The sequence below is a fragment of the Pleurodeles waltl genome, chromosome 5 (genome assembly GCF_031143425.1).
Source record: "Pleurodeles waltl isolate 20211129_DDA chromosome 5, aPleWal1.hap1.20221129, whole genome shotgun sequence".
NCBI lineage: Eukaryota > Metazoa > Chordata > Amphibia > Caudata > Salamandridae > Pleurodeles > Pleurodeles waltl.
This window is the reverse complement of record NC_090444.1, coordinates 961,971,636-961,984,511: the sequence shown is the minus strand read 5'-3', so window position 1 is coordinate 961,984,511 and position 12,876 is coordinate 961,971,636. Positions and strand designations below refer to the sequence as shown.

General features: G+C 42.3%; 1 protein-coding gene across 1 annotated transcript in view; it reads left to right on the top strand.

Annotated features, from left to right (window-relative positions):
* SCCPDH (saccharopine dehydrogenase (putative)) overlaps positions 1-12,876 on the top strand; it is a 153,113-nt gene that overhangs the window by 83,118 nt on the left and 57,119 nt on the right. Inside the window, exons 8-10 of the mRNA XM_069235082.1 lie at positions 3,706-3,825; positions 3,983-4,039; positions 4,448-4,559. Coding sequence (XP_069091183.1) covers positions 3,706-3,825; positions 3,983-4,039; positions 4,448-4,559 — 289 coding nt within the window. The remainder of the gene's footprint in view (positions 1-3,705; positions 3,826-3,982; positions 4,040-4,447; positions 4,560-12,876) is intronic.

Below are 12,876 nucleotides of genomic sequence, written 5' to 3'. Positions count from 1 at the left end.
GTATTGCCATTGCTAAAGCTGCACGACTACATGGCAACTTTAGACCTCAAGGATGCTTATTTCCATATACCAATTCACCCATCGCACAGGAAATACCTAAGGTTTGTATTCAAAGGAATACATTACCAATTCAAGGTACTGCCTTTCGGATTAACAACCGCACCAAGAGTCTTTACCAAATGTCTAGCGGTAGTCGCTGCACACATCAGAAGGCAGCAAATACATGTGTTCCCATATCTAGACGACTGGCTAATCAAGGCCCATTCGTTAATAGAGTGCTCAAATCACACAAATCATATCATACAAACCCTCTTCAAACTAGGGTTCACCGTCAATTTCACAAAATCCAAGATTCGGCCACGCAAGGTACAACAATACCTGGGAGCCATAATAGACACATCAAAAGGAGTAGCCACTCCAAGTCCACAAAGAATTCAAAATTTCAACACCATCATACAACGCATGTATCCAACACAAAAGATACAAGCAAAGATGGTATTACAACTCCTAGGCATGATGTCATCATGCATAGCCATTGTCCCAAACGCAAGACTGCACATGAGGCCCTTACAACAATGCCTAGCATCACAGTGGTCTCAAGCACAGGGTCACCTTCTAGATCTGGTGTTAATAGACCGCCAAACTTACCTCTCGCTTCTGTGGTGGAACAACATAAATTTAAACAAGGGGCGGCCTTTCCAAGACCCAGTGCCACAATACGTAATAACAACAGATGCTTCCATGACAGGGTGGGGAGCACACCTCGATCAACACAGCATACAAGGACAATGGAACGTACATCAAACAAAACTGCATATCAATCACCTAGAACTTCTTGCAGTTTTTCAAGCACTAAAAGCTTTCCAACCAATAATAGTTCACAAATACATTCTCGTCAAAACAGACAACATGACAACAATGTATTATCTAAACAAGCAGGGAGGGACGCACTCCACGCAGTTAAGCATGTTAGCACAAAAAATTTGGCATTGGGCAATTCACAACCAAATTCGCCTAATTGCACAGTTTATACCAGGGATACAAAATCAACTCGCAGACAATCTCTCTCGAGATCACCAACAGGTCCACGAATGGGAAATTCACCCCCAAATACTGAACACTTATTTCAAACTCTGGGGAACACCTCAGATAGACTTGTTTGCGACAAGGGAGAACGCAAAATGCCAAAACTTCGCATCCAGATACCCACACAAACAATCCCAAGGCAATGCCCTATGGATGAACTGGTCAGGGATATTTGCTTACGCTTTTCCTCCTCTCCCTCTCCTTCCTTACCTGGTAAACAAACTCAGTCAAAGCAAACTCAAACTCATATTGATAGCACCAACTTGGGCAAGGCAACCCTGGTACACAACGCTGCTAGACCTATCAGTGGTACCCTGCATCAAATTGCCCAACAGGCCAGATCTGTTGACACAGCACAACCAAAAGATCAGACACCCAGATCCAGCATCGCTGAATCTAGCAATCTGGCTCCTGAAATCCTAGAATTCGGGCACTTACAACTTACCCAAGAATGTATGGAAGTCATAAAACAAGCAAGAAGGCCATCCACCAGGCACTGCTATGCAAGTAAATGGAAGAGGTTTGTTTGCTACTGCCATATTAATCAAATACAACCATTACACACAACTCCAGAACATGTGGTGGGTTACTTGCTTCACTTACAAAAATCTAACCTAGCTTTCTCTTCCATTAAGATTCACCTTGCAGCAATATCTGCATACCTGCAGACTACCTATTCAACTTCCCTATATAAAATACCAGTCATTAAAGCATTCATGGAGGGCCTTAGGAGAATTATACCACCAAGAACACTACCTGTTCCTTCATGGAACCTAAATGTTGTCCTAACTAGACTTATGGGTCCACCTTTTGAACCCATGCACTCCTGCGACATACAGTTCCTAACCTGGAAGGTGGCATTTCTCATCGCCATTACTTCCCTGAGAAGAGTAAGCGAGATTCAGGCGTTTACTATACAGGAACCTTTTATACAACTACACAAAAATAAAGTCGTCCTAAGGACCAATCCTAAATTTTTGCCAAAGGTTATTTCACCGTTCCATCTAAATCAAACAGTGGAACTTCCGGTGTTCTTTCCACAGCCAGATACCGTAGCTGAAAGGGCACTACATACATTAGATGTCAAAAGAGCATTAATGTATTACATTGACAGAACAAAGAACATCAGAAAGACTAAACAACTCTTTATTGCATTTCAAAAACCTCATGCAGGAAACCCAATTTCAAAACAAGGTATAGCCAGATGGATAGTTAAATGCATCCAAATCTGCTACCTTAAAGCTAAACGACAGCTGCCCATTACACCAAGGGCACACTCAACCAGAAAGAAAGGTGCTACCATGGCCTTTCTAGGAAACATCCCAATGCAAGAAATATGTAAGGCAGCCACATGGTCTACGCCTCACACATTCACCAAGCACTACTGTGTAGACGTGTTATCCGCACAACAAGCCACAGTAGGTCAAGCTGTATTAAGGACATTATTTCAGACTACTTCCACTCCTACAGGCTGATCCACCGCTTTTGGGGAAATAACTGCTTACTAGTCTATTGCAGAACATGCGTATCTACAGCGACAGATGCCATCGAACTGAAAATGTCACTTACCCAGTGTACATCTGTTCGTGGCATCAGTCGCAGTAGATTCGCATGTGCCCACCCGCCTCCCCGGGAGCCTGTAGCAGTTTGGAAGTTACCTTCAATTATTTATATATGTATCATCTCAACCTTAAATAAGTGCATACTTAGTCACTCCATTGCATGGGCACTATTACTACAATTCAACTCCTACCTCACCCTCTGCGGGGAAAAACAATCGAGGATGGAGTCGACGCCCATGCGCAATGGAGACAAAAGGAGGAGTCACTCGGTCCCGTGACTCGAAAGACTTCTTCGAAGAAAAACAACTTGTAACACTCCGGCCCAACACCAGATGGCGAGCTATTGCAGAACATGCGAATCTACTGCGACTGATGCCACGAACAGATGTACACTGGGTAAGTGACATTTTCATTTATAGGCACTCTTGGCAAAAAATGACCCTACTGAAATCTAGGTGTAGCGGATTAGGCCAGAGATGAAATAATAGTTAAGATGAGGTCAGTGGATGTGTTCAAGTTATGAGGGCCAGATAACTGAAACAAAATCATTTGCTTTGATTGTGTCTATTGGTGGGAACTTTCTGCTTTGGACTTCCCATAAAAGATAATATTTTGGAACCAGACGTACATTAATTCACAAACATCATTCATGGCTGTGCTGAAGGTAGAGTGGTGGTTTAATACCATACTATGTAGCCATGGTGAGCCCTTAGTTAAGCCCATTCTCAGTTCAAATCCTCTCTACTGCATCTAAAAGAGAGATTACTTAAATCGGACTATGCAATATTGACTCTTCCTTTGTTTCAAAGTAGGGGCAAAAAGTTACCACTGTGATACACAAGCTAAACTCAAAGCTGATTGACTGCAGGTGTTTTAGAATGGAAATAATTCTACTTGCACCTTCTTTTATGACCATCTTAGGAAATATTCCATAACACAGGTGGAATGTTGGTTTGTTCTGGTTTGAATGCTTTTATTTCTTGCATGATTCATACATTGATGAATGTATGTACACAAATCAGTTCTCATGTTGTTATAATCTTTTTTTGTACAATAGGTGCAATATGCTGCCTATTTTGCTGTTGGTGGACTCACTTCTGTCATTCAGCTGATGTTTGCTGGTCTCTTCTTTATGCTTTTTGCAAAGTTCAGCTTTGGACGGCATCTCATGATAAAAGTAAGTGGAAATGTGAACTGCATGCTTAAATATTGAAAGCAACATTTTATGTGCTATTTTGTCAAAGGTAACTATGTTATGCTATACATACCTGTTATTTGCTTGTACAGCACTCTGCTTCCCTTAAATACATGACATTGTGTACCTTTGCTTTCAGTACCCAGCATTATTTTCATTTGGACATTTTACAAAGGAAGGACCAACACAAAAACAGGTAACTTCAAGGCATAGAGACGCAAGTCATTTCTTGTGGGGTTTTTTTGGGCTCATATTGTAGTTTAAATTTCATTAACCATCGTATAATTTGGTGAAAAAAGCTTCTTGTCAGTTGATTGGATTTATTAAAAGGGACCCATGTTAGATAATAAACCTGTTTTTATTTGTTGGAAAATTAGGAGCTCTGTAGATGTTAGTTTGGGCTTTGGTTGATACAGTTGACACGTCCTCCCCTCTCACAACAAGATCAAATATATGATGACCAATCTTCCCACTGCAGTTGTTTGAGTGTCTCTCGTCAAAGGCAGCAATAGAATAGTTAGATACATGAAAAACATTGCAAATAACGTATATCTATTATGATAAAAAAAGGACATGTCTCCTGAAGCCATGTGTACATTTTCAGATGGACGATGCTTCCTTCTCAATGACCTTCTTTGGTGAAGGATACAGCGAAGGCCAGAGCCCAGACCAGGGGAAACCCAATGTGAAAATCTGCACTCAAGTGACAGGACCAGGTACAGCAGTTTCAATATTAGTCTAATTATTTTCTTGCTTTAGGCTGGTTAGTTGTGTTTCTCTATTTTAGTGTATTAAAGCAGAATGTGATTTTTCTCAGATTTTACAAATTCCGGTTGTTATACCATACACTTCAGCTTCGACTTAGGGCCTGATTTCAATCTTGGCGGAGTGGTTTCTCCGTCGCAAGAGTGACTGATATCCCGTCCGCCGAAATCTAAATACCATGGTAAACAATGGTATATTGTTTTTGGCAGACAGGATATCCGTTACTGTTGCGTCTGAGTAACCCCTTCACAAAGGTCTGAATCAGACCTTTAGTTCACAAGTGACACAAATAACCACTTTTTAGTATCACGAGGTGTATTGGAAGGGTGGCAAATGTGAAAACCTGTTTAATTGAAAGGAAGCTCAGCAGCACCTAAGGAACATCTTTAAATCATGTTATGATGTAGTTCAGCCGGAAATGCTGCGTATAAGGTGGACACCAATGTGTGCTGCTGCATTGCTTCCTCCTGAGGTATGTCCCTTTGGACCACTACTGCTCCCTCAAATATTATCACCTTTTCACATGGTTTACAGACAGATGGTGAGGTAAAAGTACTTTGTTTTGTTAGTCAGGCTTTCTCGTAGAACACCGAGTAGTTTCTGTCAAAAGAGAATGTTTTGCTCGTTTAACTAAAGAAGCATTACTCTGTTAGAATTGACTAGCCTTTTGAATGACATATATATATATATATATATATATATATATATATATATATATGTTCTATGGCATGTGTAGCTGCAGATACACATGCTGTGCACAGTCCGCCGTCTGGTGTTGGGCTCAGAGTGTTACAAGTTGTTTTTCTTCGAAGAAGTCTTTTCGAGTCACGAGACCGAGGGACTCCTCCCACTTCGATTCCATTGCGCATGGGCGTCGACTCCATCTTAGATTGTTTTTTTCCCGCCATTGGGTTCGGACTTGTTCCTTTTCGCTCCGTGTTTCGGGTCGGAAAGTTAGTTAGAATCTCGGAAAAAAACGTCGGTATTGTTTGCGTTCGGTATCGGGTTAGTTAGAACAAATCGACACCGAATTTTGAAGAGCTCCGGTGGCCCTTCGGGGTTTTTTCGATCCCCTGTCGGGGCCTGGTCGGCCCGGCCACGTGCGACTTCAAGGCTCATGGAACGGACCCCATTCCGCTTCTGCCCAAAATGCCATCACAAGTATCCGTATACGGATCACCATCTGGTCTGTAACTTGTGCTTGTCCCCCGAGCACAAGGAGGATACTTGTGAAGCCTGTCGAGCGTTTCGGTCGAGGAAGACGCTGAGAGACCGAAGAGCCAGGAGACTACAAATGGCGTCCACGCCGACAGGTCAAGATCATTTCGAGGAGGAAGAAGAAGCTTTCCCCGTCTGCGAGTCGGATTCAGAAGAACTCGACGCCAAAGAAACAACCAAAACCGTGAGTAAGACGTCGAAAATCAAGACTCACGAGAAGTCTACAAAAGCCCAGGGGACGCCACCGCCAACAGGCCATGGCTTAACCCGAAAAATAGGTGACCCATCCAAGGCACCGAAAAAGGGCATGCTGGTGTCGAAGTCATCCGACTCCGGTCGAGATACCGCCACACAGCAACCTCGGAGCCGAGACAGCGGCTCCGAGAAACTTCGGCACAGAGACAGCGGCACCGAAGAATTTCGGCACCGAGACACCACGCCGAAAGCTAAGAAGGTTTCTTCGGAGCCTAAAAAGACTTCCAAAAAGGTTTCGGTTCCGAAACAGCCAGCCTCGGAGCCGAAAACTAGTTCCTATACAGAGGAACAAGGATTAACCTCCCAATTACATAGATTTGGAGAGGAGCTTCAATCTGTAGAGCCTGACTACACACAAAGAAGGCTTCATATTCATGAGGACACAGGGAAGATAACCACTCTTCCCCCAATCAAAATAAAAAGGAAACTTGCCTTTCAACAAAAGGACAAGCAACCACAGGCAAAGGTGGCAAAGAAAACAACCCCACCACCGTCTCCACCACCATCAATACATGCATCACCAGCAACAACTCCACCACTGATGCACTCACCAGCTCATACCACAATGAGTCAGGATGATCCTGATGCATGGGACCTCTACGATGCTCCAGTGTCTGACAATAGCCCAGACTCTTATCCTACAAAACCGTCACCACCTGAGGACAGTACATCCTATACACAGGTGGTCGCAAGGGCAGCCGAGTTTCACAATGTGTCCTTACATTCGGAACCAATTGAGGATGACTTTCTCTTTAACACCCTATCCTCCACCCATAGCCAGTATCAAAGCCTTCCCATGCTCCCAGGAATGCTAAAACATTCAAAAAAATATTTCAGGATCCAGTTAAAGGCAGAGCCATAACTCCAAGGGTGGAGAAAAAATATAAGCCACCGCCCACTGATCCAATATATATTACAACACAACTAACACCAGACTCAGTAGTTGTGGGGGCAGCTCGTAAAAGAGCCAACTCTGATACCTCAGGCGACGCACCACCTCCAGACAAGGAGAGCCGCAAATTTGATGCTGCGGGAAAAAGGGTTGCAGCACAAGCACCAAATCAGTGGCGTATCGCCAATTCACAAGCACTTTTGGCAAGATACGACAGGGCTCATTGGGATGAAATGCAACATTTCATCGAACACTTACCCAAGGAGTTTCAAAAAAGAGCGCAACAGGTGGTGGAAGAGGGACAAAGTATCTCAAATAATCAGATACGGTCTTCCATGGATGCAGCAGATACAGCTGCAAGGACAATAAACACTGCAGTCACAATACGAAGGCACGCATGGCTGCGCACTTCTGGGTTCAAACCGGAAATCCAGCAGGCTGTGCTCAATATGCCGTTTAATGAACAGCAATTGTTTGGGCCGGAGGTAGACACTGCCATCGAAAAACTCAAGAAGGACACTGATACAGCCAAAGCCATGGGCGCACTCTACTCCCCGCAGAGCAGAGGCACATTTCGGAAAACACCTTTTAGGGGAGGGTTTCGAGGTCAACCCACAGAAACCACAACCTCACAAACAAGGCCTACCTACCAGGGTCAATATCAGAGGGGAGGTTTTCGGGGGCAATTTAGAGGGGGCCAATTCCCAAAAAATCGAGGAAAATTCCAAGGCCCCAAAACCCCTCAAAATAAGCAGTGACTCACAAGTCACACACCCCCATCACATAACACCTGTGGGGGGAAGACCAAGCCAATTTTACAAACTTTGGGAGGAAATAACAACAGACACTTGGGTCTTAGCAATTATCCAGCATGGTTATTGCATAGAATTTCGCCAATTCCCTCCAAACGTCCCACCGAAAACACACAATGTCAAAACAACATATAGATCTTCTAGGACTAGAAGTTCAAGCATTGCTACAAAAGGACGCAATAGAATTAGTACCAATTCAACAAAAAAACACAGGAGTTTACTCACTGTACTTTCTAATACCCAAAAAGGACAAAACTCTGAGACCAATACTAGATCTCAGAACACTAAATACCTACATAAAATCAGACCACTTTCACATGGTCACGTTACAAGACGTAATACCACTGCTCAAACAGCAAGACTACATGACAACATTAGATCTAAAAGATGCGTATTTCCATATACCAATACATCCTTCACACAGGAAATACCTAAGGTTCGTATTCCAAGGAATACATTACCAATTCAAAGTGTTGCCATTCGGAATAACAACTGTGCCAAGAGTTTTTACAAAATGCCTGGCAGTAGTAGCTGCACATATCAGAAGGCAGCAAATACATGTGTTCCCGTACTTAGACGACTGGTTAATCAAAACCAACACGCTAAAACAGTGTTCACAGCACACAAAATATGTCATACAAACCCTTCACAGGCTAGGTTTCTCCATCAACTACGCGAAGTCACACCTTTTGCCGTGTCAAACGCAGCAATACTTAGGAGCGACAATCAACACAGCAAAAGGGATTGCCACTCCAAGTCCACAACGGGTTCAAACATTTCACAAAGTAATACAGGCCATGTATCCAACACAAAAGATACAAGTCAGAATGGTAATGAAACTACTAGGCATGATGTCTTCATGCATAGCCATTGTCCCAAACGCAAGATTGCACATGCAGCCCTTACAACAGTGCCTAGCATCACAATGGTCACAAGCACAGGGTCAACTTCTAGATCTGGTGTTGATAGACCGCCAAACCTACATCTCGCTTCTATGGTGGAACAGTACAAATTTAAACCGAAGGCGGCCTTTCCAAGACCCAGTGCCACAATACGTCATAACAACAGATGCTTCCATGACAGGGTGGGGAGCACACCTCAATCAACACAGCATCCAAGGACAATGGGACAGACATCAGAGACAGTTTCACATAAATAACTTGGAAATGTTAGCAGTATTTCTAGCGCTGAAAGCATTTCAACCCATAATAACCCAAAAATACATTCTTGTCAAAACAGACAACATGACAACAATGTATTATCTAAACAAACAAGGAGGGACACACTCGTCACAGTTGTGCCTCTTAACACAGAAAATATGGCATTGGGCGATTCACAACCACATTCGCCTAATAGCACAATTTATTCTAGGGATTCAGAACCAGTTGGCAGACAATCTCTCTCGAGATCACCAACAAACCCACAAATGGGAAATTCACCCCCAAATACTAAACAATTACTTTCAAATTTGGGGAACACCTCAAATAGATCTATTTGCAACAAAGGAAAACTCAAAATGCCAAAACTTCGCATCCAGGTACCCACAAGATCAATCCCAAGGCAATGCTCTATGGATGAACTGGTCAGGGATCTTTGCATACGCTTTTTTGCATACGCTTTTCCCCCTCTCCCTCTCCTTCCGTATGTAGTAAACAGGTTGAGTCAAAACAAACTCAAACTCATACTAATAGCACCAACATGGGCAAGGCAACCTTGGTACACGACACTACTAGACCTGTCAGTAGTACCTCATGTCAAACTACCAAACAAACCAGATCTGTTAACACAACACAAACAACAGATCAGACATCCAAATCCAGCATCTTTGAATCTAGCAATTTGGCTCCTGAAATCCTAGAATTCGGACACTTACACCTCACACAAGAATGTATGGAGGTCATAAAACAAGCTAGGAAACCTACCACTAGACACTGCTACGCAAACAAGTGGAAAAGATTCGTGTATTACTGCCAGAATAATCAAATTCAGCCATTAACCGCATCTCCAAAAGATATAGTTGGATATTTACTGCATTTGCAAAAATCAAATCTAGCTTTCTCTTCCATAAAAATACATCTCACCGCAATATCAGCTTACCTACAAATTACTCATTCAACTTCACTATTTAGAATACCAGTCATTAAAGCGTTTATGGAAGGCTTAAAGAGAATCATACCACCAAGAACACCACCTGATCCTTCATGGAACCTCAACATTGTCTTAACAAGACTCATGGGTCCACCTTTCGAGCCCATGCATTCTTGTGAAATGCAATACTTAACGTGGAAAGTTGCATTTTTGATTGCCATCACATCTCTAAGAGTGAGCGAGATTCAAGCATTTACCATACAAGAACCATTTATTCAGATACATAAAAATAAATTAGTTCTAAGAACAAATCCTACATTTTTACCAAAGGTTATCTCACCGTTCCACTTAAATCAAACAGTAGAATTACCAGTGTTCTTCCCACAACCAGATTCTGTAGCTGAAAGAGCACTACATACATTAGACATCAAAAAAGCACTAATGTACTACATTGACAGAAAGAAACTAATTAGAAAAACAAAACAACTATTTATTGCCTTTCAAAAACCTCATACAGGAAATCCAATTTCAAAACAAGGCATTGCTAGGTGGATAGTTAAGTGTATTACACCAAAGGCACACTCAACCAGAAAAAAAGGGGCTACCATGGCCTTTCTAGGAAATATTCCAATGAACGAAATATGTAAGGCAGCAACATGGTCTACGCCTCATACATTTACCAAGCACTACTGTGTAGATGTGTTAACTGCACAACAAGCCACAGTAGGTCAGGCTGTACTAAGAACATTATTTCAAACTACTTCAACTCCTACAGGCTGAACCACCGCTTTTGGGGAAATAACTGCTTACTAGTCGTTGCACAGCATGTGTATCTGCAGCTACACATGCCATCGAACGGAAAATGTCACTTACCCAGTGTACATCTGTTCGTGGCATGAGTCGCTGCAGATTCACATGCGCCCACCCGCCTCCCCGGGAGCCTGTAGCCGTTTAGAAGTAGATCTTCAACATTTGTACATTTGTAAATATATTACTTTAACCTTTATTATGTACATACGTATTCATTCCATTGCATGGGCACTATTACTAACCTACACAACTCCTACCTCACCCTCTGCGGGGAAAACAATCTAAGATGGAGTCGACGCCCATGCGCAATGGAATCGAAGTGGGAGGAGTCCCTCGGTCTCGTGACTCAAAGACTTCTTCGAAGAAAAACAACTTGTAACACTCCGAGCCCAACACCAGACGGCGGACTGTGCACAGCATGTGAATCTGCAGCGAGGACTAGTGAGGTTTTTTTTAGTTCATTTATGAATGTTTAGGGGTGATGAGTTTTTTTTTTTTTTTTAGAGATTGGGGAATGGGTGGAGCTGTCACAGAAAGGGTTTTTTAAGGTTCAGGGATGGGTGAAGTTTAGGGATGGTGAGGGCTTTTAGCGTTCAGTGATGGGTAAAGAATGAGGGTGATGAAGAGTGTGTAAGGTTCAGGATTGCATGGAGTTTTTGGTGGTGAGGGATTCAGGGATGGGTGGATTTTAGATGGATGGGCGGTTTTTAAAGGCAAGGGTTTTTTTAGGGTTAAGTGATGGGTGGAGTTTGGATGTGGTGAGTGTTTTCAAGTGGTCAGGGATGTGTGGGGTTTAAGAGTAGTAAGGGTTTATTTTAGGGTTCAGAAATAACTGGCGTTTAGAAGCAATTAAGTATTTTATGTTACAGGGATGGGGTGTGGTTTAGGTGTACCGAGGGGCTTTGTTTAGGTTTCTGAGATGGATGGAGGCTAGGGGTAGAAATGTTTTAAGGGATTAGGAATGGGTGTAGTTTAGATATAGTGAGGAGTTATTAGCTGGCAGGGATTGATGGCGTTTTGGGTTTGTGAGGGATCAGGAATGAATGGTGATAAGGGGTGGCGAGAGGTCGCCGAATTGAAATCATCCACAGTGGTTTCTTGACAGTGTAAAAAAAATCACCTTAAATAATGACTCCTGGCTCAAAGCACTGAAACAAATACATCAGACAAAACCTTTTCTGAAAGTAAGACCTGCAACCATTGTGTATACACCTTTAAAAAAGGCATGCAAAAGTCAATTTCTAATAAAAAGACATTCTATTAATTGATTTCTATGAAATGGTAAATGCCATTCATTCTGAAAATTCTAAAAGTTTAGGTGAAATGGTTTCTCAGTAATGGTACTCCATGAAATCACTTTTCTCTTAAATTACATACAACCATTGCCCACTAGGCGGCTAGAAGTGCGTACCAGGGAGATTTGTGCTGGGTCCTAGTAAACGTGGATTAAGGGTTAGGCTTGCCATCCAGATACACAAATACATAGTTGAATTGCCTATTAATTTCAGAGCTCTTGCTGTATTCCAGAGTATGTTACAAAAAACAACGAAGATGTTTACTAAGATTTGCCTCATTTATAGAAAAGGGAGTTTGAAGTGAGAAGGGGTGCAACTATTTTAAAAACACAAAATCATCCTTTTCATCACCCAATGTGAGCAGATTGAGGGATGGAATTTTAGCGTTTTGCTTACTTAGCTGAGCTAATGAGTGCAATATATTGGTACTAGTTTAATGCCTTCTCCCGCCCCTTTCTTTGTGTCGAATTTTTGCCCATGCCTAGCAGATGGTTAGTAATTAAAGTAAAACAACTGCTTTTAGGCATTCTCAGGGGTTCCAACAAAGATCTGAGGATCCTACAGACACCATGAAGCAGCAGGAATTTAAGTATTTTTTTAAGTCCCACACATAATTGTGAGCATACCCTAGACCTGACACACAAGGAAATAACTACATTGCCAGAAAAGTAATGATCTCCTCTATCTGGCCTATTCATGCTAACATCTTGTTCTCCATCACAAAGATAATGGGTATTTTAAAATAACAAACTTTTCAGTACATTATTAGAAGGGGCGATTGGTGTCACTTAGGGAACCCCTATAAGACTTTTCTAGGGCACAATCGTCCAAATAAGTAAGTACATAAAAGCACACTCGGCTCCGTTGTATATGGCGAAGTTAAGGATGAAAAATAAAA